This window comes from Chelmon rostratus, chromosome 21 (genome assembly GCF_017976325.1).
Source record: "Chelmon rostratus isolate fCheRos1 chromosome 21, fCheRos1.pri, whole genome shotgun sequence".
Classification (NCBI taxonomy): domain Eukaryota; kingdom Metazoa; phylum Chordata; class Actinopteri; order Chaetodontiformes; family Chaetodontidae; genus Chelmon; species Chelmon rostratus.
This window is the reverse complement of record NC_055678.1, coordinates 298,829-323,315: the sequence shown is the minus strand read 5'-3', so window position 1 is coordinate 323,315 and position 24,487 is coordinate 298,829. Positions and strand designations below refer to the sequence as shown.

The following is a 24,487-nucleotide window of genomic DNA, read 5'->3' as shown; positions in this document are numbered from 1 at the left end:
CCAGCCAACAGGATATAAAGTAGTTCAAATGAGCTCAACCTGAAACAGCTACAGCAGTAAAATGCAGCATCCACATTAATGCAGCAGGAATATTAATCCACAAACATCAGATATGATAGAGAAACACTGACAGCAACGTTTTACTGCAACATTACGAGTTTTGGTACTTGGTAGTAAATTTTGCCGTTTATATGTATTTTATATATACCATACTTTTACTTAAATAAGGCCTTGAATGCAGGACCTTTACTTGTAGGGCAGTATTTGCACAGTGCAATATCAGTACTTTTACTTCCTCCACCACTGAACTTACAACAATGCCTCTTTGTACGTAAAGCAATTACTTTGTAAAGTAACTAATTACTGTAGCCATCAAATTGTTGTAGTAGAATAAAAAGTACAACTTTACCCTCTCAAATGGAGTACCAGTCTAAAGTAGTGCTGAGGTTTAAATGTATAAACTGTAATACTGTTATCCGCCTGTTGGCCGGTAGGGGGCGGCAGCACTGAAACACGTCGCTGGAGCTCAACCTAAAGAAGAAGAAGTAGAATCATTTCCTGTTTAGCTCAAAACAAACAGGAGAGATGGCTGCCTTAGACGAAATTAAACGTCTTGAATATTTATCTTTGGTGTCAAAGGTGTGCACGGAGTTGGAGAATCATCTGGGAATAAGCGAAAAAGATTTGGGTAACGTTACTTTCCATGACAGCATTGTTTTCTCATCTCCATGGCTACGTTAGCTAACTTGCTAATGCTTAATAGGACGCAGGCGTGTTTCACTGTTTCAGTGTCTAAATTAGCATGAATGGCTAAACACCCGTTGCTGTTTTGCAGCTGAATTTGTAATCAGTCTGGCAGAAAAACACCCAACGTTTGAGGCATTCAAAGCAGTTCTGTGTGAAAATGGAGCAGATTTTACAGTAAGTGTGCAACTTAACAAATATCTTCATTCTGTTTGTTGTATCGTGTTTTCTCTCTTAACACAGATTTGTTCATTTCAGGATACCCTCGTTGGTAATTTACTCAGACTTATTCAAACTATGCGACCCTCAGCATCCACAAGTAAAGGTACAGAGGCCTTTGATATGTTTTATGCAGTAATACCTCATATATCACAGCTGTATGTCCACTGTTGAATCATCGTTTGTGTGTGACAGCTCATCAGCCAAAGAGTGAGAGGGACAAGCTGAAAGAGAAATATCCTGCTTTATGTCAACCAGACGCTCCTGTGTGGACGGTAAGGCTCATCTCATTTACACACTCGTGTACATCTTTGTGTCTGCTGGTAAACCTCTAAAGTAAAATACAGCTCTTTGTCCATCATCATGAATAACACATTTCAGAGGCAGCTGCAGTTTGTAGTTTTTATGGAGTTATAAAGCTGTCACTAATCAATACATCCCAATCAGATTCAGCCCTGCCACACAGAGAAAGATGATGAGCAGGTCGCAGCAGCAGCCATGAAGGAGCTGGAGATGCTCATGCCAAACTTCTGTGGTACAATCTCTGCTGACGGGTGATTGAAATGTGTTTTGTCCTATATTTTACGAGTCAGTTACTCTCTGACACACCGGCAACACATGGAGAAAACATTTGACTTCTCTTTTTCTCCTCAGGTCGGGCAGGAATTTGCACGGCGACAGAAATGGAGACCCAGGCGGAGAAAGCGGACGTAAGCGCTCGAGATCAAAAGATCGTGACGGAGAGACAAACCCCAAATGCAAGAGGAAACGTCCGTCTCGCTGGAGTGACCGTCCGCCGAGCCCACGCAGAGACATCGACAACAACGTGGAGGACAGAGACGCTGGCCGCTGGCGAGACAGACAAGTGGATCGGCCTCCGCCCGACGAGCCCGCTGTGGGCGACGTCTACAACGGCAAAATCAGTAGTATTATGCAGTTTGGCTGTTTTGTGCAGCTGGAGGGCCTCAGGTTAGTCAGCTGAGTGGTGTCTTTACAGCCGTGAACACCCACACAGTGAGACAGGGAGTGTGTCTTTAACATGCATTTTGTTTTTGGGGATTTTTATTGTTGCTTGTTTGTTTTTTTTCTCCTTTCCTCCACATACCTTCGTGTGTTTTAGTATTTTGAATAAATGTAGAATATTTCAGATTATTATTTGATTACATGTGCTCTCGCTCTCATGTTACTATAAGACGTTTTAGTTAACAGAACAGACAGATCCATCAGATGTCATTTAAAGGTTTGCTTTCAGTCGTGTCTGTGATGTTCTTTAGCTGTTTGCACCCTGTGCACTAACCTGCAGCGTGTAACTGTCTGCAGAAAACGCTGGGAGGGCCTGGTGCACATCTCAGAGTTGCGCAAAGAAGGACGTATAGCCAATGTAGCTGACGTGGTTACCAAAGGCCAAAAGGTGAAGGTCAAAGTTCTGTCGTTCACTGGAACCAAAGCAAGCCTCAGCATGAAGGTAAGTCACGTATGAAATGAAGTCGGTTTGTTAACCGCAGTGCGAGGAAGTGAGTGAAATCTGTTCATGGTTATAAAATACTTTGGTGTTTTCTGATGAAGTGAAAGCTGCAGTCTGCTGGTTAAGATGCATCACTTATATTTTGTATTTTTTATTTTTCATTGCCGTTGCTCTTGCTATTTTCATTGATGCTGCCTGTAATGCCAATTTTCCAAGATGAAGATTAATAAAGTTGATCTTATCTTAAATCTATTGGTTTAACATGCTTACATCCAGTATAATAACTGGTTCCTCAAATGTCGGCTAGAAATGTGCGGTCACGTGTTTCCATGTTGCCAGGATGTCGACCAGGAGACGGGGGAGGACCTGAACCCCAACCGGAGACGAAACCTGGACACTGGAGCCGGAGACGAAGCTATGAGAAACCCCGACCGCCCTGTCGAAGCCACCATCCTCGAGATGGAGGAAGACCCAACGGAACGCAAGCGGCTCACCAGGATCACCGACCTTGAAAAATGGGAGATTAAACAGGTTTTAATCAAACACAGAGAACTAAAACAGATTCTGAACGTCCTCAGAGGCGATGTGTTCCTGAACTGTTGATATGAAAGATGCTTTCCTCTCCGTCAGATGATTGCAGCCAACGTTCTTCCTAAAGAAGAGTTCCCAGAATTTGACGAGGAGACGGGAATCCTTCCCAAAGTAGATGATGACGAAGGTAAAACTCTGCACTGTATTCTTCAGTTCTGGCTAAATGGAAGTTCCACTGCTGATGACGTCTCTCCTTCTAACGATTCTCTCCACAGATGAAGAAATTGAGATCGATCTGGTCGAAGAGGAGCCACCGTTCCTGAGGGGACAGACTAAATGGAGCGTAAACATGAGCCCGGTCAAAATAGTAAAGGTGTGTCTGCAGACTCCAGAGGGTTCGGGTGTAGCAGGCTGCAGGTGCTGACCTGAGCGTCTACAGTAGAGAGCTGTTTATTTTCAATTAGCACTTTGGGCTCAAACGATTATGAAAATAAGATTCAAAGGTTACTGTGAACTGTGTCACAGCAACCTCCACTGGATATTTAATACTTGTGCAAATTAACACCAAACGTGAGCTATGAAAGAAGTTAATCAATTAATTAACATTAATTAGTCTGAAGTTAATCGTTTGTATTCCTCTCTGGACTTCTACTATTAGCATCACACAGGAACTTAACTCCAAGCTGAAGAGCATTTTTCACTGCCCTCTCTGGTTAAAGAGCCACTGATGGGTGTGATCAAACATGTCGTCTCATTCTTGTTGGTTCAGAATGTGAAGTATAACATAAAAAAATCTATGAAAAGTAACAGCAGCTATAAAAACCTGCACGCCAGACGCCAGAGCACATGCACTTCTAATATGCTGCTGCTGTTACTTGTCTTGCCAGTAGGTGGCCACGTGGCTGCAGCTCTGCAGCTGGATGATCAGTGATGCTTAGTGCTAATTAACAAAGTTTCTTAAACAGCTGGAGGTGCACTGAGATTCGTTTGTTTCTCCGTCGTCAGACCAACAGTTGTCCTCATTTCCTCCGTTAGAATCCAGACGGCTCCCTTTCCCAGGCAGCCATGATGCAGAGCGCTCTGTCTAAGGAGAGGAGGGAGGTGAAGCAGGCGGCTCGCGCAGCAGAGATGGACTGCATCCCCACCGGTCTCAACAAGAACTGGATAGACCCGATGCCTGACTGTAAGGACCCGCCAACACTTTAGAAACCAGGCCGTAGACCTGATGTGTGAAACCCTGACCATGTGACCAGATGACTTCCAACCAAAAATAATTAAAAGACAAAGTCAGTCTATTTATGTCAGAGATTTAAAATGAAGAGAATAAAATGTAACCATCTGTCTCGTGCCAGACCTTTTACTCTGTTATATTGTTATCGCCGCACGGCTGGAGATGACTATCTAGCCTCCCTATGAGTTTACGCTGGCGCACACAATCATAATGCTCTGTGACTTCCGCAGCCTGAGGAAGCTCCTTCCTGGTTACTACCACTGACTCATAGTTTAATACACAAAGGGCTCGTTGGGAAGTTCGTTATCGGTGCGGTTCATCTCGATTAAATAAAACTGCAGGAGGTTGTGGTGGATCAATCTCGACTTCTTCTCCTGCACAGATGAAGGAAGGCAGATCGCTGCCAACATGAGGGGCATCGGCGCTATGCCTCTCGACCTTCCGGAGTGGAAACGATATGCCTTCGGAGGGAACCAGGTGTCGTACGGCAAGAAGACCGAGCTTTCCATCCTGCAGCAGAGAGAGAGTCTGCCGATTTTCAAGCTGAAGGAACAGCTCGTTCAGGTATGAGCGAGCTGAAAGAGAAACCCTCGTCACAGCATGTGAATCTACCCGCTGAGCCGTCAGTGCCCCCACGTTTTTTCTTTCTTCAGTCTTTATTAACACACTTTAATACCACCAGTTCCTGCTTTCTCTCCATAGGCGGTCCACGATAACCAGATCTTGATTGTAGTTGGAGAAACCGGCTCCGGTAAGACCACGCAGATCACTCAGTACCTGGCGGAGGCCGGCTACACCTCGCGGGGTAAGATCGGCTGCACGCAGCCCCGTCGTGTAGCTGCCATGTCGGTGGCCAAGAGAGTCTCCGAGGAGTATGGCTGCCGCTTAGGTCAAGAGGTGAGTGATCGCCTTTCTTCCTAGTGAGAGCCTTCTCCCCCTCCTCCAGCCTCCAGCAGCTGTTATATGTTGTCATTTCAGGTGGGTTACACCATCCGTTTTGAGGACTGCACCAGTACAGAGACCGTAATCAAGTACATGACCCATGGTATGCTGCAAAGGGAGTGTCTGGTGGACCCCGACATGAGCCAGTATTCCCTCATTATGCTGGATGAAGCCCATGAGAGAACAATCCACACCGACGTGCTCTTTGGTTTGCTCAAGAAGGTATTTTACTTTCTACGAACTTTAAAATAAATGTGAAGAATAGTAAACAGCTTAATTCCATTAATAAAGTGCTTCTTCAGATAAAATATCTTCTTCTGTCTCTGTTAGTCGATACAGAAACGCAAAGACATGAAGCTGATAGTGTCCTCTGCTACACTGGACGCTGTCAAGTTCTCCCAGTATTTCTTTGAAGCTCCCATCTTCACCATCCCTGGAAGAACCTTCCCGGTGGAGGTTCTCTACGCCAGAGAGCCGGAGACGGACTACCTGGACGCCAGCCTCATCACCGTCATGCAGATTCATCTGACCGAGCCTCCAGGTGAGCTTTTATCATCTTAAACACACAGGTGCTCTTTAGACCTTAACATCAGTCCATCTCAAAGCCGTCTGTCCCTCATCTCCGTCCAGGGGACATCCTGGTGTTTCTGACTGGACAGGAAGAGATCGACACCGCCTGTGAGATCCTGTACGAGCGGATGAAGTCTCTGGGGCCCGATGTTCCCGAGCTGATCATCCTGCCCGTTTATTCTGCCCTGCCCAGTGAGATGCAGACCAGGATCTTTGACCCCGCCCCCCCAGGCAGCAGAAAGGTGATAGAATGTCCTGGATAAGATGAAAGATGTGACTTGTTTGGTGTCTTTGGAGATGAAAGCGGTTCTTTTACCCAGATCTTCCAAACATGAACACCTTCAGGAGTACTGCATTTCTGATTCTCTCATGTTTCTGTTCACCTCCAGGTCATCATTGCCACAAACATCGCTGAGACGTCTCTCACTATTGATGGAATCTACTACGTGGTGGATCCCGGCTTTGTTAAACAGATCGTGTATAATTCTAAGACCGGCATCGACCAGCTGGTGGTGACTCCCATATCGCAGGTCTTCAATTCTAACACAGTCCTTATCACTTGGAAGCAAACGTTTTACATTTGTCCTGTTTGGTAACCTCGCTGTTTTTTATCCTGTGCTGAAAAACTGAGAAAAGCATCGTTAGTCAAATCCTGACTAACGATGCTTTTCTCAGTTTTTGCGATCGACGTCGCTTTGCTACACACATGTGTAGCAAATGTGTGTCGCTTTGCTACACACATTCTTTAAAAACTTGGTGTTGTGTTTCCAGGCTCAGGCCAAGCAGAGGTCCGGTCGAGCCGGCAGAACGGGCCCGGGGAAGTGTTACAGACTCTACACTGAGAGAGCCTACAGAGACGAGATGCTCGTCTCCAACGTGCCTGAGATCCAGAGGACCAACCTGGCCAGCACCGTGCTGTCTCTGAAGGTAAAGTACTGAACACCTCCGTGGATCAGTTTCAGACCTGTCCGGCTGCTTTCAGGGGAGGATGCTGATATTTCTAGCACTGTGGGTTTTAAATAAAGCTGTGTGGTGAATGATGCATGTCATTGGAAATCTATCTGAACATTATGCATAGGCCTGTAGTAGCATTGTAGCAGCTAACAATAGTTAAAGCAGTGGTAGTATGACAGTATCTTAGCAGTTAGCATTGGCATCTGGCGGTTAACATTAACAGTATAGGTGAATCTAGCTGTATTGTCTTCTTCTGTTCCTCTTCGCAGGTAGCGGTTAGCAGTTAGCATTAGCATGAGCATTAGCTAAATGGTAGCATCTGAACTGTATTGTCTTCTTCTGTTCTTCTTAGTGGTTAGCATTAGCATTAGCTAAATGGTAGCATCGGTACTGTACTGTCTTCTTCTGTTCTTCTTAGCAGTTAGCATTAGCATTAGCTAAATGGTAGCATCGGAACTGTATTGTCTTCTTCTGTTCTTCTTAGCGGTTAGCATTAGCATTAGCTAAATGGTAGCATCGGAACTGTATTGTCTTCTTCTGTTCTTCTTAGCGGTTAGCATTAGCATTAGCTAAATGGTAGCATCGCAACTGTATTGTCTTGTTCTGTTTTTCTTAGCGGTTAGCATTAGCATTAGCTAAATGGTAGCATCGGTACTGGTCACTACCTGGAGCATCTCTGGGTCAGTTGAACGTGGCGGTGCTGTTTGGATTGTGTAGGAGCAGTGTGAACTGGCATTGGGGGGGTGACTCTGGGACGCCAGAGTTCACCGCCTAGCCTCCTGGAGGTGTCGTGGGACTAAGTAGGCCAAACACCGTTGAAGGGAGGTATCCACCTGATGACCCCCAGAGACGTGTTAGGAATCACTGCTCTTTGGCAGGTATAGAGGCAGATTAGGGCTCCAAGGTTCTTCACTGAGAATGAATCCTCTTTTTGAGCACAAGGATCTCGTGTTTAAATTAACTATGTTGCCCAGTTATTATTTTCTTTTCTTCCAGGCGATGGGCATCAACGACCTGCTGTCGTTCGACTTCATGGACGCTCCCCCCATGGAGACTCTGATCACAGCCATGGAGCAGCTCTACACTCTGGGAGCTCTGGATGATGAAGGCTTACTCACTCGGCTGGGAAGAAGGGTGAGGCGAGTCTACACAGATGTTTATATCAGTATGTTGTATGTGTTATCTCTGCAGTCTGAGAGGTGACAGAGATCTTATTCCTGTCTTCACTGGTTCAGATGGCCGAGTTCCCTCTGGAGCCCATGCTGTGTAAGATGCTGATCATGTCCGTCCATCTGGGCTGCAGCGAGGAGATGCTCACCATCGTGTCAATGCTGTCTGTGCAGAACATCTTCTACAGACCAAAGGTATGAGGCTCATACACAACAACAGTCCTGTCGACCAGCTCAGACTTCAGTCTGCTTCAGTCAGGATTACCTCTCAGATAAAATGACTTGATTCACGGTCAGCACGGTCAACGAGCTGTTCAACACAATTCAAACATTTTAGAAGAAATAACTGACCTCAGACCATAAAGACAAAAGCTTGATCCTTCCGTTGTCAGGACAAACAGGCGCTTGCTGACCAGAAGAAGACAAAGTTCTTCCAGCTGGAGGGAGACCACCTCACACTGCTGGCTGTGTACAACTCCTGGAAGAACAACAAGTTCTCCAACCCCTGGTGCTTCGAGAACTTCATCCAAGCCCGCTCCTTAAAGAGAGCTCAGGACATCCGCAAGCAGATGCTGAGCATCATGGACAGGTATGACACTCAGCTGTGTCTCAGCCATGTGTTTGTTTTATCTCTGCTTTCACTGGTTGCTGTATTTGTTCAGAAAAATGGGAATGGAGCCGAGTAACAAGTTTTCTCATAGACCACTTTTGACCTTGTATAGTGTGTAATGGAGAAATTACTGAAGACACAATCGTGTGTTTGATCAATAAAAATATGCAACAGTGTCTTTAAATACAGCCAGACTTAGAGACAGTCGCACAAATATAATGTCTAATCAAACGTAAATTCGTTAAATGGTATCTTCTAACGGCGCTTTGAATACAGGTTAACCATTTTGAGTGTCGTGTGCAAACATTATTCCTCAGACACAAGCTGGATGTGGTGTCTTGTGGGAAAGCTACGGTGCGTGTCCAGAAAGCTATTTGCAGCGGTTTCTTCAGGAACACTGCCAGGAAGCACCCACACGACGGGTACCGTACCCTGATCGACCAGCAGGTGGTGTACCTCCACCCCTCCAGCACTCTCTTCAACCGTCAGCCAGAATGGTGAGTCCTGATGGTGATCCAGATCTCACAGACTTCATCTGGGCCTTTGAGCTGCTATTGTTGTGTTTGACTTGTGTGGATTTATTGTGTATTATTGCTAAAATTATTAGTTATTTAGTTTGATTGATGGATTTATCAACTCTAGTTATTGATCAAGTAAAAAACGTTAACTGATTGCAGCTTCTTAAAGGATAACTTTCGTTTTTTACAACCTGGACTTTATTTGTAGCATTAAATACGACCATTTACTCACCCAGACAACTTTGGTGGCATTTGGAGTCGTTTTGAAGAAATTAGCCCCAGAGGAGCGGCGCGTATATCCGTATAATGCGAGTACTCGGGGCATCCATGCGCAGCCTCTATATAACGCATAATCTGCAGAAACTCGTTCATATTTCAATATTTTGTCATGATATGCTGGTGCTATTCCCCTCTGAGCCCGTGGTGGCATGTTATCAACATCCGGCGTCTCTAGGCAACTACCTCTGACGTGGATGATGTCATTACCGAACGCCGCGCGCTGCGAGCAGCCAGCCACAACACGGCTGACTCTGCGGCGGTCGGCTACGAATACGCAATAACAAACCATAGCTGTGCCAAACTACAGCTAAACTAGCCGACCGCCGGCTCAGAGGGGAATAGCACCAGCATATCAGAACTAAATATTGGAATATGAACGAGTTTCGCAGCAGATTATGCGTTATATAGAGGCTGCGCATGGATGCCCCGAGTACTCGCATTATACGGATATACGCGCCGCTCCTCTGGGGCTAATTTCTTCAAAACGACTCCAAATGCCACCAAAGTTGTAAAAAACGAAAGTTATCCTTTAAATGTGAGGATTTGCTGTTTTTCTGTTTTATATCAGTGCAAACCTGAATATGTTTTGGTTTGAGACCAGGGCTGCAACTACTCACCGTTTTCATTCTTAATTAATCTGCTGATTCGCCCAAGGTGGCTCCAAATGTCTTGTCCGACCAACTGTCCAGATTCCAAAGATTCTCAGTAGCTGATTAATTTTCTGTCGATCGCTTTCAGCTGTATTTGTGATTTATTGTAATGAGATCGGCCATAATCATTTTAACTGCTCTTTGTCCTCCATCACTTCCTGCAGGCTTGTGTACCACGAGCTGGTGCTGACCACCAAGGAGTACATGCGGGAGGTGACCACCATCGACCCCCGCTGGCTGGTGGAGTTCGCGCCGGCCTTCTACAGAGTCGGCGACCCGACGCGCCTCAGCCATCAGAAGAGGCAGCAGAAGCTGGAACCTCTGTACAACCGTTACGAGGAACCCAACGCTTGGAGGATCTCCCGCGCCTTCAGGCGGCGCTAAAGAGCCCCCGTCCTGTACGACTACACCAGCCGGACAAACGGTGGCACGGGTTAATAATCAGCCACGTGATGGCTGAGAAAGACACTTTCACATTTTCATTCAAACCTTCGACCAGAGAAATGTTTTTCACAGTATTTAAAGCGTCTTTCAGTAATACTTGGTTTTGCCTTGTGAGCTACAATGGTCAATATTACCTATATTGTATTTTCTATGAAATGTTTAAAATACAGGTAATTTAGTTTGTTTTTAATTGCAATTGTTACGTTTGTTTTTTGCGATTGCAGATTAACACTGGATGCACTTTTATTTGCTGCTGCCTCTTAAAGGTCCAGGGTGGAGGATTCAGTGGCATCTAGTGGTGAGGTTGCAGATTACAACCACCTGACTACCCCTCGCCTCGCCCCTCTTAGCACAGCATAAGAATGGAAGTGGGGAAAAGGCTAAACTGGCTCTGTCCAAAGGTAACAAAACCTTCCTACTACCCCATTTAACCTATAAAAAGGCTAGTTGTTTCCTGTCTTTGTGCTAAGCTAAGCTAACCAGCTGCCGGCAGTAGCTTCATGTTTACTGTATAGACATGCGAGAGGCATCATCTTTGTGTCTAGCTCTCAGCAAGAAAGCAAATCAGCATGTTTCCTAAAAAAACCAAACAGTTGAATCAAATGAAACAAATGAAAGCATCTACACGCGCCTCCACAAAAACTCAGAAAGGACGAGTCTGGACCTCCGTTTGGGTATTATGGGTATTTATTAAGCAATCTCTTCAACCACAGTCATGTTTATGGATGAATAGGCCTCAGATGTGAGAGGAATGCAATAAAAACAAACAAAAAAAATCCCTAATGAGATTAATTTAAAACAAAACACCGTAGCCTTATATACAAGTGGATGGGGGGGGCATGTGCAAGAGGTGCATGGGGGTTCAGGGTGTGTATGATGATGGGTTGGTACAACAGGAAGATTTCTGAAGGAGAGGGTGGGGTCGAGGGTGAGGGCTGGCTTTAGTACATGTAGCCTTTGGAGTAGGGCTGGGGGCCCATGTTTTGGGGGGCTTGTTCCGGGGTGTAGGGCACGCCCTCGTCCAGGTGAGACAGGGGCACCGTGTCCTCCTCGTTGACGTAGCGCTCGAACTCGGCCTTCAGGCTGGGCCGCTGATTGTCGGGGAAGGCCAGAGAGATGAGCGCCTCGGGCTCGCACACGAACTTGTAAACGTAGCGCTCGCCTGCCACCTGGAGGGGGGAGGAACGTCTGGAGTCAGGTAGGAATGTGAGAGATTCACAGGTGCTGTGCAGTATTTGAGTCTTACAGGTATGATCTGACCCTGGTCTGTGTCTAGTCCAGGTCTTAAACGTTCTTTTAACAAGCTGGATTGTGCTTTTCCTGTTTAGATGTCCAGTAAATTAGCTTAAACTCAGCTGTGATTGGTGGTTATTCAGTGAAATTAATCAGAATGTAATTTGACTCACTGCATTTTCACTTATTTCAGTGCCATTTTTTATATATCTGGATGCTGTACACATGATATCTGCTGGTAAAAGCCAATGCTGACCTCAACATGTGCAGTTAGGATATATTGTGAGACAAAGGTTGAGGTTTGAGACCAAATAAAATGAGGACCACTGTCGACGACGGCGTTTAAACATTACTGACACATAACCTATATTATGGCCTTCGATATGCATTCATGGGAGAAGAACTGGAGCAGACCTGCTTTTATCACTTTCTAATAAGGCCCACTTTATAGTGGTTACATGATTGGTAAAGCTATATATAGAAGAACAATCAGACAATGTATGTATCTCTATAGAGAAGAACAGCTGGGTTGCCAGGTTGTGGAAAATCTCTCCGGCTAGTGTTTATCCTCCTCCAACATAATTTCCTTTGTCTATTTTTGGCAAGCTCTTAATTCATCAGGAAGACTCTGAAGAATCATCTGACCACCTGATTTCTGGAAAAGATCTGCAGACTATCTGGACCAAAATCTGTTCAGTAACAGTTTTGACACTGCAGACTTGTTGTGAAAACCCTTTGTGCCATGTTAGATGAAGATCAATAGCAGCCAAAGTTGCCTTTTACAACCTGGCAACCCAAAGGTTCTTCTTACTGATGGCTTATAACTGATGTATAAAGCATTAATAAATGATCATTTTCAACTTTATGTAGGGTGTGTTATATGAAAGTGGTGCCATAGATTGATGAAAACAAGTGTCCAGTGCGGAAAAGGTTGTGTTTAGTACCTTCTGCATGATTCCCTTCTCATAGTAATAGCGCAGAGAGCGACTGAGCTTGTCGTAGTTCATGGCTGGACGGTTCTTCTGCATGCCCCACAGCCTGGCGACCTGAGGAGGCAGAGGAGGGCAGAGAAGAAGATGGTTCGTTTAAAGGTGACTGGTTATTAGCGTGCTTTTGAAGGGCTTAAGAATACAGCCTTCCTCAAATGACACGTCAACAGAGGAGAAGTGTTTGTGTCAGCATTTTTTTTCTCCCTGGAGTTCATATTCCCAAAACGATAATTGGAGACAGTTGTGTGTATTTCCACACTGCGGCCACTAGGGGTCCTCGGTGGCAAGTCAAAGCCCTCTCTGCTCTCTATGTCAGCGGCGTCAGCGTGCCAAGACCAGGGCGAGTCCCCACATGTGGATTCACTTCCTTTTTATGTAACCCATTACCACTTGAATGCAACCAGAGTCCCACAGTGTTTGCAGTGAAATAGGAGTCATGGCTGGTTGTCAGAGGCAGGCCATGAAATACACTCCCAACCCAAAACTGAACCCTCAGCTGACGAGGGACCACTAACTCTGATAGAAAATTAGTGTCTCACAACAACCCCACACAGGCAAGGGGAAATAAATCAAATCATTTCGCAACTGTGAAATGGTAGTGTTGACAAACATCTGAAACCTTAAAGCTGGGGGGAGGGGGGGCTCAGATTCCTGACTCAGGAAGAGGCAGGTTGTATCCCACAGTGGCCATCAAGCCAGCAGCCCTGTTTGATCTCTGAGTGTGCTCTCAGCCCTAATTGCTCTTGTAAAACTCTTACCCCATTCATTTTTAATGTACAGTAAAAAGATAATGGACGACACCGTGCGGGCCTCTCTGTATCAGGACCCGCCTAAATGGACGCCGTCTGATTCGGCCAATCAAACTGCAGACTTAAACATCGCAGAAATGTCTCGACTGAAGAAATGTGAGGAGGTGAGAGAGAACGGGGGTGTTGGATGATTCTGTGATAGCGCTCGTCCTTCATTTATCAATCCAGCGTTTTGTGTGTTGAATAATGAATGGGGGGGGGGCTAATGGAGGATAAATCAGAGAATAGACCTATGAGGAAAGTGGCCAAATCTCACCTCTGATCGTTCTAATCTAGGTAGCGCCTTAAAACCCCGCTAACATAAATTCATTCCGAGAATAACTCCTGTGCTGTCCTTATCGGATCTGTATTACCATCGTGATCGCTATCGACACTTTACTACAGTCATACCAGATAAAAATACTGCTCACGCATTTTAAAAAGTCATTTAATTCAAACATTTCAGCAAGAAAATCTGCATTTTTTTTTTTTTTTTTGCAAGAAACAAACCTTCTTCTTGTAGTTGGCTTCACACTCAACAGCCACCAAAGCCTGAACCAAATGCATGAAGGCCTTCAGATACACTGGTCACCGTCTATGATCAATACTCACTAATCATGACCTGCTGTAACAGGCAGAATGCTCCACCTGCTCACCTACATGAAAGGAAAGTGAACTGTGTGGGTTTGATGAAAGGAAAGATGGGGTTCAGACGTACCTCTTCAGGTTCAATGAGCTTGAACTCCATGCCGCGGCCCGTCCACGCGATGAAGTGGGCGTTGCCCGGGTCATCCAGCAGGGCCACCAGGAACTGCCAGAGCTGCAAAGAGCCACGGCGCTGGTAAGGCGTGCCCTCACGAAAAACGCCACCACCCTCCTGCTTCACCTCACCTGGAACGAGGAGAAGACGGAGCGGAGTTCAGCATCAAAACGTCGTCTTTGAGTTACTGAATCTCACCAGCTTTCAAACATCTCCGGAGCTTCTGCTGCACTGTGGTTCACCCCAAGTTCATTTGGTATTTGATCCATTTTCAGCACATTAAACTGCATCAGACCATTAAGATTCAGTCATTAAATGAGGGTCTGAAACGGTTCTTGTATTACATGTTGACTAACAACAGCTGAGTCGTGGTGGGACCAGCTCTTCTAATCTTGATGTTTCGTGTTAGCGTGCTGACGTTAACTGAGTCAAACGCTCGTTAATGGCGGCTTATCAAATCGACCACTAAAATGCCAGGGGTGCGTTTAGTTGAGACAGAATTAGGAACATTTTTAGAGAAAAACCTGAAGGTTATACAGAGTACTGAGATATTTAAGAGGAAGAACACGATGCAGCAATAACTGATCACTAATACTGGGTGCAGCAATACGTGTGTAAATGGATACTGATGTTTGCTTCTTGGTTGTTTAGCGGTTACTGGATATGTTGTACACAAGTGTGGGAACATGAGATGCTCAGCTAAGTTACTGTTGTCTCTCAGAGAACTCGCACACTTCACTGGTTCAACCAGTGCCGACACCCTCAGGCTCTCCACTCAGTCTCCTTTAGCGTCAATCACCACCAACACCAGGAGAAACTGAGGAGCCCCGCATCGTGTGTGCAGAGAAACCAAACCCACTAACTAAGCTTCTGAGGACACAAAGACCCATGTACCTCTTACACAAGGATCCCTGACGTCCATATAAGACGGCAGGTCAAGTATGGAGATTGGAGTGGGAGGCTAGTGTTTCTCTCCGTTACCCGCCGTCATCCCGCTAACACCTCGCCAAGTGGATGCAAATGAATGAGTGTGTAAATGCAGAGGGATCATGGGTGCAGCAGGCTCACCTTCAAACTTCTCTGGAACCACACGGGAGTCGTTTTCAAACAGATAGCCTGGGAGACAAAGGGAGGATTGTGTTAGAGCTTCAAGACCTTGATTTTAGCACAACTGGACCGCTCATTTGGGATCTGTGCCACGCTTTGAATAGCATCCCAACAAAATACAAGCATCTATTAGTGCATTCAGTAACGTTAAGCCAATAAGTGTGTTCTGCTTTTACAGAAGCAGACTGGAGCACCTCAGGAGGGGAGAGGAGCTCATGTTAGAAACATCTGAAACAGACTTGGATCTCTGCTGCCAGTTTCAGGGCCAGTGAACTTCATGTAACATCTGAAAAACCTTTACGAGTCGTTCTAAAGCTCTTTCTGACTGAACACAACTGGTGAACGAGGGTTTAAATCACCCGAAATGGTGTAACAAACAAAGAGAGTGAAGGGAAGGATTGTTTTCCTTCTTGCTGGGGGAACAGTGTGCTTTTTCCAGGAGTTATGTTTATTCAGGGATTCTTGAGGCAGGGGTGAGGCGAGCGCCCCTGCCAATGGAAACATAGACACACCGCTGGCTGGCCAATGGAAGCACGGACACTCTATGTCGGTTAGCCAATGACCACAGAGCTCTAACCAGTGAAGGCTCGGTTTAGATAAAACATTGGAGAGGAGGAGAGTGGACACTGTTGGATACTGACATCACTATTATTCCTTCTACTGAATAACAACTATCATTTGGCGGAGGCCTCTGAAATGAAGGTTGTCACGGTGACGGTAGTAGTCGAACAGGAAATGTTCATATTACCTTCATTGCTGTGCTGGGGGTTCGGGTAGCCCTCACTGTGGTGGTACATAGAGGGACATCCAGGCACATCTGTAACGAACACAAACAGCTGTACTTATTTGAACAGTGATGCACAGGGATCAGATAAACGTCCATCATGAAGAAACCCCACATGGGGTTAACAGTCGAAGAATCATTTAGAGTCAATCTGATCTGAGGTTCGAGTGAATAAAAACCCAAACGTGCTGCTCAATGAGCCAACGGCAGCTCGGGAAAGTGTGTGTATTATGGGATGTTTTGTGTGATCAACCCGAACACTGCAAGGACAAACGCTGCATTTATCATATCACTTCTCTTGTCTGTGGAGGTATTTTTAGGCCATGAGCAAGCACCTTCTCCGGACCAGAGAAGTGCGACAGTATACAGTGTCTGCACTTTATCTGGGCACATCATTGACTGACTCAAACAGAAGCATCCACCGAAATAGATTTTATATTCCACCTCGTGAACCCTCGAGCAAAATTCTGTGCAGGTCTGAACACCTGTAAAGCACAATCACGCTGTAATGAGTCCTGAGGTGACGAGTGTTTCTGGGGTTATTGTGCTCCACATCCTGTGGCTGCTCTGCTCACCTTTGTCTGTGTTCGCCTGTTTTTCTTTGCTTGTCGTTGCATTAAAAAAAAACAAAAAAAAACAGGCGTGTCGCTCTCTATCCTGCTGGTGTTGGTCTGCCGTCAGCTGCATGGACGAGACAGGCGAGCAGAAAGGTGCAGCTCTCTGCCTGCGGCTCTGGCCGTGACTCACGCCTGGGGAATGCAGCTGCATCGCTGTGACTACGATAAGATGCCATTGGGGAAAATCAAGCCCTCCATTCTGGGGCAGCGGTGCTTGATCATACTGTAAATAATATGTCTGCCAGCGACGGCAGCTCCCAGCAGGGAGAGATGGGTAGACTGGGTGTGAGAGCACCGGGGTTAATTGCGTGCTGAGTGGCGTGACCATTGTGTGTCTTTCATGCGACACAATAGCGGTGATTAAGAGCCGGAATGCTAATTTAATGTGAAACGAGAAGTCTGGTCCTTAAGCCTGCTTTCAGAATGAGACTTTCATTGTTCTCTTTGTACGTATTAAAAGAAAACACAGGTGTTATTGACTTCACTGCACTTCTTTTGTTCCCGTCACCTTACAGTTTGGGACAAGTTTTCTGTCAATTAAATGGACGCCATTATAAACAGCAGCCAGTTTGACAGTGTTATAAAACATATTAAAGCTTTTGCTTTGTTTGCGAGGTGTGTTCATCAAAAGCTCTTTAACACTAATTATCCAATTAGTTGCTTGAAAGAAACAATATTTTTACTCTGTCTGCAAATTAAATATGTATCACTCCAATTAAAAGGCTCTGGATTAACGTTTCCCATTTCTACTGATGCTTGACTACCTGGATTCCTGTGACTTACATCACTCTTTACATCCACACACTTCCACGCACTGTTCATCGTGGCCGCCATTCAGGGGGGATAGAAATGTGTTTTGTTCTGAGGCAGAGTCATCTGACAACAGCATTTCCAGGTTTTCGGCTCCTGACATTTATTATCTCATGAAAAGGTTCATGAAGGATAAACTCTGATCTTTTCTGTCTGATCAGCCTCATATCAAAGACACTTCTGAGGACACCCCACCAAATCTCCTCCCCCCTGCAGTCACCCACAGAAAAACATCATTTTGTGCTTCTCGAGGTTGTGCGAGTCCTGGTCAGAAGTATGCGCCCCCCCCCTGTCAGAGGTGCCAGTATAAAAGCATAGTGAGTGAAAAGAATTAGGTTTATTAAGCATAAATTACGCTGGTGTCAGCGCTTCGTAGCGTCCACTTCAGTGAATGGGGGACTTTGGGGACCCCCCCCCCCACAGCTCTGCTGCAGCTGCAGGTGAGTGAGGACAACGTGTGCAGAGTTAGAGTTCTCGCTCAGAGAGGCGAGCAGAGGAGCCGGTTTCTGTGCTCTCCAGCGGTCGAGCTTGTTGTTAAAGTGCCTGAGCTGGCTACCCCACCCCGTACCCCCGTCACCCCCCGCTCCCTCCCCTGACGCCCCGCTCCCTCCCCTCACCCTCTCGAAGCCCAGCCAGTGAGAGGTTCGGGTTACTGCGGCCACGCTCATTTTTCCATTATGAGTTCATCCTCCTGCAGAAAAAGGAAGCCGCTGGTGCAACCTGAAACCCCGGAGCACTCCACCAGGGACTCTAGTCTTTCCAGTGCCCTCCATTTTCTCAATGAAATTCCTCTGCCTCTCGCTCACAGAGCGCGGTGGAGGGAGGGAGGGAGGGAGGGAGGGGGTGAGGAAGGAGGAGTGTAGCTGCAGCAGAAAAAATACTTTTTTTTCCTTTCTTTGCAAAGTGTCAGAGAGTTGAAAGGAGGAGTTTGTGGGCAGGGAGGGAGTCGAGTAGGAGTCGAGATACAGCGAAGAAGCTTGTTTGCCTCTTGGACATTTTGTTCTTGGGTTCGCTGTGTGCACCGGGAAGTGTTTGCCTTTAAAGGGACTGTTTTTGAGGCAGACTGCAAACAACCCTGATAAATAATCAGAACCATTGTCAGGTTTCTAGATTCAGTTCACAAGTACATCCTGGATTGGCCACACCGTCTCAAAGCCAAAATTAGATTTTATGTACAACAATCACATTAAAATAATGTTCGAATCACCTGCTCCTGATTACAATGCAAACATACAAGCTGAGGCACAAGACCTTCAGTGACCTTACAGTTAACTGAATATCTCCACGGTGCTGAAACAATAAATCAATAATCAGTTTTTCAGTCTACAGAAAGTTAGCTGTCAGTAATTTTGCTAATTAATTAATCGTTAAGATACTTTGACAACCAAAACATGCCGAACATGCTGGTTCCAGCCCCTCAAATGTGAATATGTGTTGCTTTTGTATCTTTGTTTATGGATGTGACGACCATTTTCACCATTTTCTGATAATTCATAGACTCGGACAGTAGCCCGCATCACTCACCGGGTTCGTAAATGTAGTCTGTGGGCTCCTGCTTGACCATCATGTGGGCTGGTGGGAACCTGTGTGGGTGCGGGTGTGGATGCGGGTGGGGTTGAGGTCCGTGCCCGTGCCCAGACCCTGCCATGTGAGCCACCCGCTCATACAACGGGTCCAGGTATTCTTGCTTAAAGCTCTGCTGCAGGTAGGGCATGCAGGGGTCGGAGTGCTGCCGGTGATAACCTCCACCACCACCGCTGCCGCCTCCGCCCCCCGGCCCTCCGCCCCCGCCTCCTCCTGCTCCGCTGCCGCCCGGTCCCGCTGGGGCAGATGGCATGCGCTGAAAGGCCTGCCCTGGTGGTGGGAACTGGGGGCCCATGGGGTCTCCTGAAGGGCCCTGATACCTGGAACTGAGAAGAGAGATCCAGCGGCTCATTTCAGGATCTTATATTTATGAAAGCAACTCTAAAATAATATCCCAACCTTCTGACTCTTCTGATTTCACTGTAACTAAGAATTCTGCATCAGTTTTTATCAAATACAATCAAACTTCTGCTCCATAAAGGTTGTGACACGATTAAATTGTCCACCACCTCTATAATATTCATGTAGTTTTAGGGTCCTTTTAATTGATTTAGTCGATCAGAGAGAAAAAACAGATTTTTCATCCTGAAACTTTTATAAATGAATTATGTAGAAATAATTTAATGTGAATCTAAGCAGATAACCATGAGATAACTTGCTGCTCCGGTTAATAAGTTATTTAAAAGTCAGTGCAACACGTCATGCATGTGGTAAAATGACAATCAGAGACTCGTGTGGAGGGTCACCTGTTGATGGGGTAACTGTTGGTGGGCAGTGGCTGGGAGGTGGCAGCAGGGTTCATGTAGCCAGCGTCGGGCCGTCCGGCCGTGGCGGGTTTTGGGGAGTAATGCTGCTGCATAGGAGACATGGGGGTCCCTGGGCAGGAGCTCTTGGCTCCCCCTGCAGCCCTTTTCTGCTCATAGGCACTGGAAAACATGAACACACTGATGAGGATGTGCATACATGCACGTCACTGGGGGGGGTATGTTTTCCATCAATACAACAAACAGAACTAAAGGAGGGGCTAATGCCGGGCCGCTGGACGAGGATGACTGTTTATTACTCACAATGAATAATAAAGTCATTATTGTTTCATTTATTCTGCCCGGTAACAAAAGATGTCAGTAAATATTCAGAGAGTCAATAAATCATCTCATGTATCAGCTCACTTATAAAATTTAAGAAATGCTCCAAATATGTAAGATCTTAAAAGAAGCTGAAGTCTGGTGCAGACGAGGTAAGAGGAGGTCGGTCTTCTTTGCTCGTATCTCAAAACTGAGAGAAAAGATGAAAAACCAGACAAATGTGATGCACAGTGTGCTCAACCAGTGCAACAGAGACACGGTTTTATATTTCAGTGCTTTAAACCAGTATCTCCTTCACCTTCATTGTATAGTTTTTTAATGGGGGTGCACCGCTGCTTTAGGAACTGCGAGGCTCTTTGAAAGGCTAACGACATAATCTGAGGTACCTGGCATAAAGGCACTGCTCTCCACTGGGGAAGCTGAAGCTCTGCTTGTGGCTGCAGGACTGGCTGGGGTCGGAGCCCGGGCTCTGCGGTTCCTTCTTGATCGTGACTGGAGGGCTGTGAAATGCCACCGCTACAAGAGACAGTAAACAGAAAGCAGAGATGAGGGCTGGCACACGCGCAGCAGGATTTGTATATTCTCTTCTCACCCGGCCCTGCCCCGATACTACTGTTGTCGAGCTAAAGGCAACAGCAAATACTTCTGTCTGCACAGGAATCTCTTTTACGTGCCAGCCAAAACGCTCAAGTGACTGTCAGCTGCAAAACACAGGGCTGCAGACGGACGCGCACAAACACACACACACTGAGAACAAGCTCACAAAAACACACACGCCTGCATTCCAGCAGTCATTTAGAGCCCAAAGTGACCTCGCCCACTTTTCTTCACTCTTCCAGACACAACAGCAGCCAAAACTTCCTCTGTCAAAGTCAGGCTGAAGCTAAACGACGGTACAGGCCAGAGAGACGTCTGCGGACTGATGGAAGCATGTCACACCTCTGTTAGAGCAGCATTTCTCTGCTGTTGGCATCCAGACGTCGGCCATCGCTTGGAAGCTTTGCTTTTTGCAAGAGGGTCACAAAAGAAGAGGGGACGGGGGGCGATAACCTGCCGCATATTCCCTTAAAGTCCAAAATATTTTCACGTTTCCACAAAGGCATCCACTCAATCTCCCGCACACCAAACTGTCGATCAAGCAGGACTGCCGGGGGGGACCTTTGCCACGATGGCCACAGAAACCACCCAAAGTGGAGCTTCAAACTGTGCCGAGGGCCCGTGTTTATTATGTGAGGGGAGGTTTTCACCCGGAGAACTGTACAGGATGTTTTTCTGGTCCCGACAGGGTAAACAGCAGCAGCTGTGCACTTCCAGCTGGGGAGGCCTGTATTTATGTGTGTGCATGAGTGTGAGAGTGTGTGTGCGTGTGTGCGTGTGTGTGTGTGTGTGTGTGTGTGTGTGTGTGTATGTGTGTGTGTGTGTGTGCATGAGTGTGAGAGTGTGTGTGTGTGTGTGTGTGTGTATGTGTGTGTGTGTGTGTGCATGAGTGTGAGAGTGTGTGTGTGTGTGTGTGTGTGTGTGTGTGTGTGTATTAGCAATCTCGGCCCGTCTGTTTCTACGTGTGCTCTTGTGAAAGTGTGTATGTGTGTGTGTGTGTGCAGTGTGTGTGTGTGCAGTGTGTGTGTGTGCAGTGGGTGTGGAGCTGACGGAGCAGGCCACACTGAAAGCTCAGCCCAGGTAATTACACACTGTCGTCCATTCACAAAAAAAGGAGGAGGAGAACGTGTGGCTGACTGAAGGAGGCCAGAGACGGCTGCTCCGCTGAGGAGAGACTGAAAGTGAGAAAACGAAGGAGGAAGAATAAAAAGTGAGAAAACGAAGGAGGAAGAATAAAAAGTGAGAACAGATTACAGTGTGTTGAACCACAGACAGCCGGAGGATCTGCTGGACTCTCAAAGCTAAAACATTTATTAAAAAACTGTTCCTGGAATAAAACATGTTAAAGATTAAGATTTAAAAGAGTTGCACTTAGTGGCAACTTCATTAGTTGGTTCATCTGTGAACCATTTCAGTCATTTATAAGGTAAAAATACCAAACATTCACTTGATTGCTGCTTTGCAAACGTGAGGATTTGTTGTTTTTTTATTGTAAGTTGAATATTCTGAGAGGGAAAATTATTCTTAGTTTCTGGTTTCTTTCTTTCATCACACAGCCTCGGTGTGTTTTCGTTCATAAACACTGATTTAATCTTGTCTGCCAAAAACAAGAATTCAGATATAAGGACTTCTGTGTTTTCCTGCTTTAAAAGTTCCTTCCTGTTGCTGCACAGGTGTTTATTTCACCTGCACCTGTTCCTCTGACTGAGAGCGGGAACATGTTGAGTCGCACAATCAAACAGCGCTGCTCATCGTCATCACGTCCTATTTCTGGCCTGTGCTCACTCTCCCATGGCAGCCAGGCAGGTGAGGAAGTGTTGGCTTTAGGGGAGGATCAGCAGGATTAGACAGCATTTACCCAGATTTCCCAGACAGACGCGATGGGATTCCAGCCTCCGCTAAGTCTCCGGCAGCTCGTCTGCTAGTACACAGAGGGTGGCACATGACTGCCGCTCTAATAATACTCGTGTGTTTGTCTATTGACACCCCCCCCCCCTTTCTCTTCCATGGTCATGAACTGCAAACAATCCTCAGAGAGTGTGCATGAGTCCAATCACAGAGCAGCCGAGCACAGCCACTAATGCGACTGGTGGGAGTGCCGGCCTCGATGTGGCGCTCGGTTTATGAGGCTCTTCCACGTGAAACAGTCTGGCCTGGAATGGACGGGTCTGCGTATGTGTGTGTGGGGGGGGATTCGAGCTATCAGCGTGGGACCTCTCTGAAACATTAATTAATCTTGAAAATGAGCACCAGAGAGTTTTTTTGTGTTTGTGTGTTTGTCTGGATCGCAGAGCTGAATAGAAAATTAAAAACGCATTGAACATCATGATTTTGACAAATAAACTAAATTTGAACAGGATTGGGAGACTACAGCCATGAACGCAGCTTTGTGAAGCTGTACTGCAGTATGCTAGCATGCTCACAACGACAATGCTAACATGTGGATGCTTCGCAGATATAGCGTTGACCATGTTCACCATCTTAGTGTGCTAGCATGCTAACATAAGCACAACTACAATGCTAACACACTGATGTTTAGCAGGTATAACGACCGTGTTCACTATCTTAGTGTGCTAGCATGCTAACATGTGCACAATGACAATGCTAACATGCTGATGTTTAGCAGGTATAATGACCACGTTCACTATCTTAGTGTGCTAGCATGCTCACAATGACAATGCTAACATGGTGATGTGTAGCAGGTATAACGTTGACCATGTTCATCATTTTAGTATGCTAGCATGCTAACATCTGCTAATTAGCACTAACCACAAAGTACAGCTGAAGCTGACGGGGATGCCATTGAAAGTATTTGGTCATAAAACAAAGTACTGGACAGATTAAATCAGAAAGGCTAGGGGATCACCAAAGCTATTATAATTTATCTCCAGGGGGGCGTGAATATCTGAATCAAATTTCACGGCAATCCATCGGCTAGTTGTTCTGATATAGACAAAAACAACGGACCAACATCGCCATTCCTAAATCCTAAAAAAAACATAATTTGGGAATTAATGTAACTTGCAGTTCCAGAAATAGTCCTTAAATTAAAACAAACTCTGGTCTCCACCAACTATTGCGAACTCTCTGGCACATCACAGTAAATCTCTCTGTCCAGATGTCAGATTAGCTGCTGAGGTTTATAAGGTGGTGGCAGTTTTGTAAACGGATGCAGAGAGAGTTATGTTCCTCAGGTTCCCGTCTCTTCCTGCTTTTATTTGGGCCAATACGACCTCCTCTAACTGCTTTGTGAAGTGTTACATCACGCTTTCGCAGGCATCCTCATATTTCATTGTTTCTTTCTCCACCGAGGGGGGGGGGGGTCAGGTCATGAACTGAAGCGCACAGTGAAGAACCTGAAAGGTGTTTAGAAGTGAAAAGACAGATACAGTACACAAGAGCTGTTGCCTTTTAAAACAGACCATTCTGAGATAGAGCAGAAGTGTAGATGTGAGTATTTATCTCCTTCAGCAGATCCCCCCCCCCGACTCATCAAGTCAAACCCAACTCAAACTTCAAACTCCTCCTTTCTTATTATTTGCTATTCTCTACCGTCTCCCATTCACTTCCCATTCTGAGCTCTAGGTCTAGAGATGACCCCCCAGCTAAAGGCAGGGTGGAGGGGGACTTTTACATATGTAAATGTTGGTTCTTAGAGGGGGAGGACGCAGGGTGAAAGGTGATGGTCATGGTTGAGTGCTTTAGGAAGTAGAGGGATCATTACATGGGGGGGTCCCATTCAACAGACACCCACCACAAACAAATCACAGGAGCAGGGGTGCCACCACCACCACCACCACCACACAC

General features: G+C 46.2%; 2 protein-coding genes across 2 annotated transcripts in view; one reads left to right on the top strand and one right to left on the bottom strand.

Annotated features, from left to right (window-relative positions):
- The first annotated feature begins 560 nt into the window (after window positions 1–560).
- On the top strand, window positions 561–12,371 carry LOC121624397 (ATP-dependent RNA helicase DHX8-like). The gene is made up of 23 exons (XM_041962002.1): window positions 561–688; window positions 836–921; window positions 1,003–1,069; window positions 1,159–1,238; window positions 1,411–1,517; window positions 1,618–1,932; window positions 2,284–2,428; window positions 2,768–2,959; window positions 3,059–3,146; window positions 3,235–3,332; window positions 3,995–4,142; window positions 4,573–4,754; window positions 4,893–5,087; window positions 5,169–5,354; window positions 5,463–5,673; window positions 5,763–5,944; window positions 6,092–6,232; window positions 6,474–6,629; window positions 7,653–7,790; window positions 7,892–8,020; window positions 8,218–8,414; window positions 8,753–8,932; window positions 10,047–12,371. The coding sequence occupies exons 1-23, from the start codon at window positions 586–588 to the stop codon at window positions 10,264–10,266; spliced, it is 3,546 nt and encodes a 1,181-aa protein (XP_041817936.1). The 5' UTR covers window positions 561–585; the 3' UTR covers window positions 10,267–12,371.
- Window positions 11,002–24,487, bottom strand: part of etv4 (ETS variant transcription factor 4) — a 27,919-nt gene continuing 14,433 nt past the window's right edge. The window contains exons 5-12 of the mRNA XM_041962004.1: window positions 20,470–20,599; window positions 19,745–19,924; window positions 18,939–19,324; window positions 15,952–16,020; window positions 15,165–15,212; window positions 14,055–14,227; window positions 12,504–12,605; window positions 11,002–11,495 (exon numbers count right to left, since the gene is read on the bottom strand). Of these exons, the coding sequence (XP_041817938.1) occupies window positions 11,268–11,495; window positions 12,504–12,605; window positions 14,055–14,227; window positions 15,165–15,212; window positions 15,952–16,020; window positions 18,939–19,324; window positions 19,745–19,924; window positions 20,470–20,599 (1,316 nt within the window). The 3' untranslated portion in view covers window positions 11,002–11,267. The remainder of the gene's footprint in view (window positions 11,496–12,503; window positions 12,606–14,054; window positions 14,228–15,164; window positions 15,213–15,951; window positions 16,021–18,938; window positions 19,325–19,744; window positions 19,925–20,469; window positions 20,600–24,487) is intronic.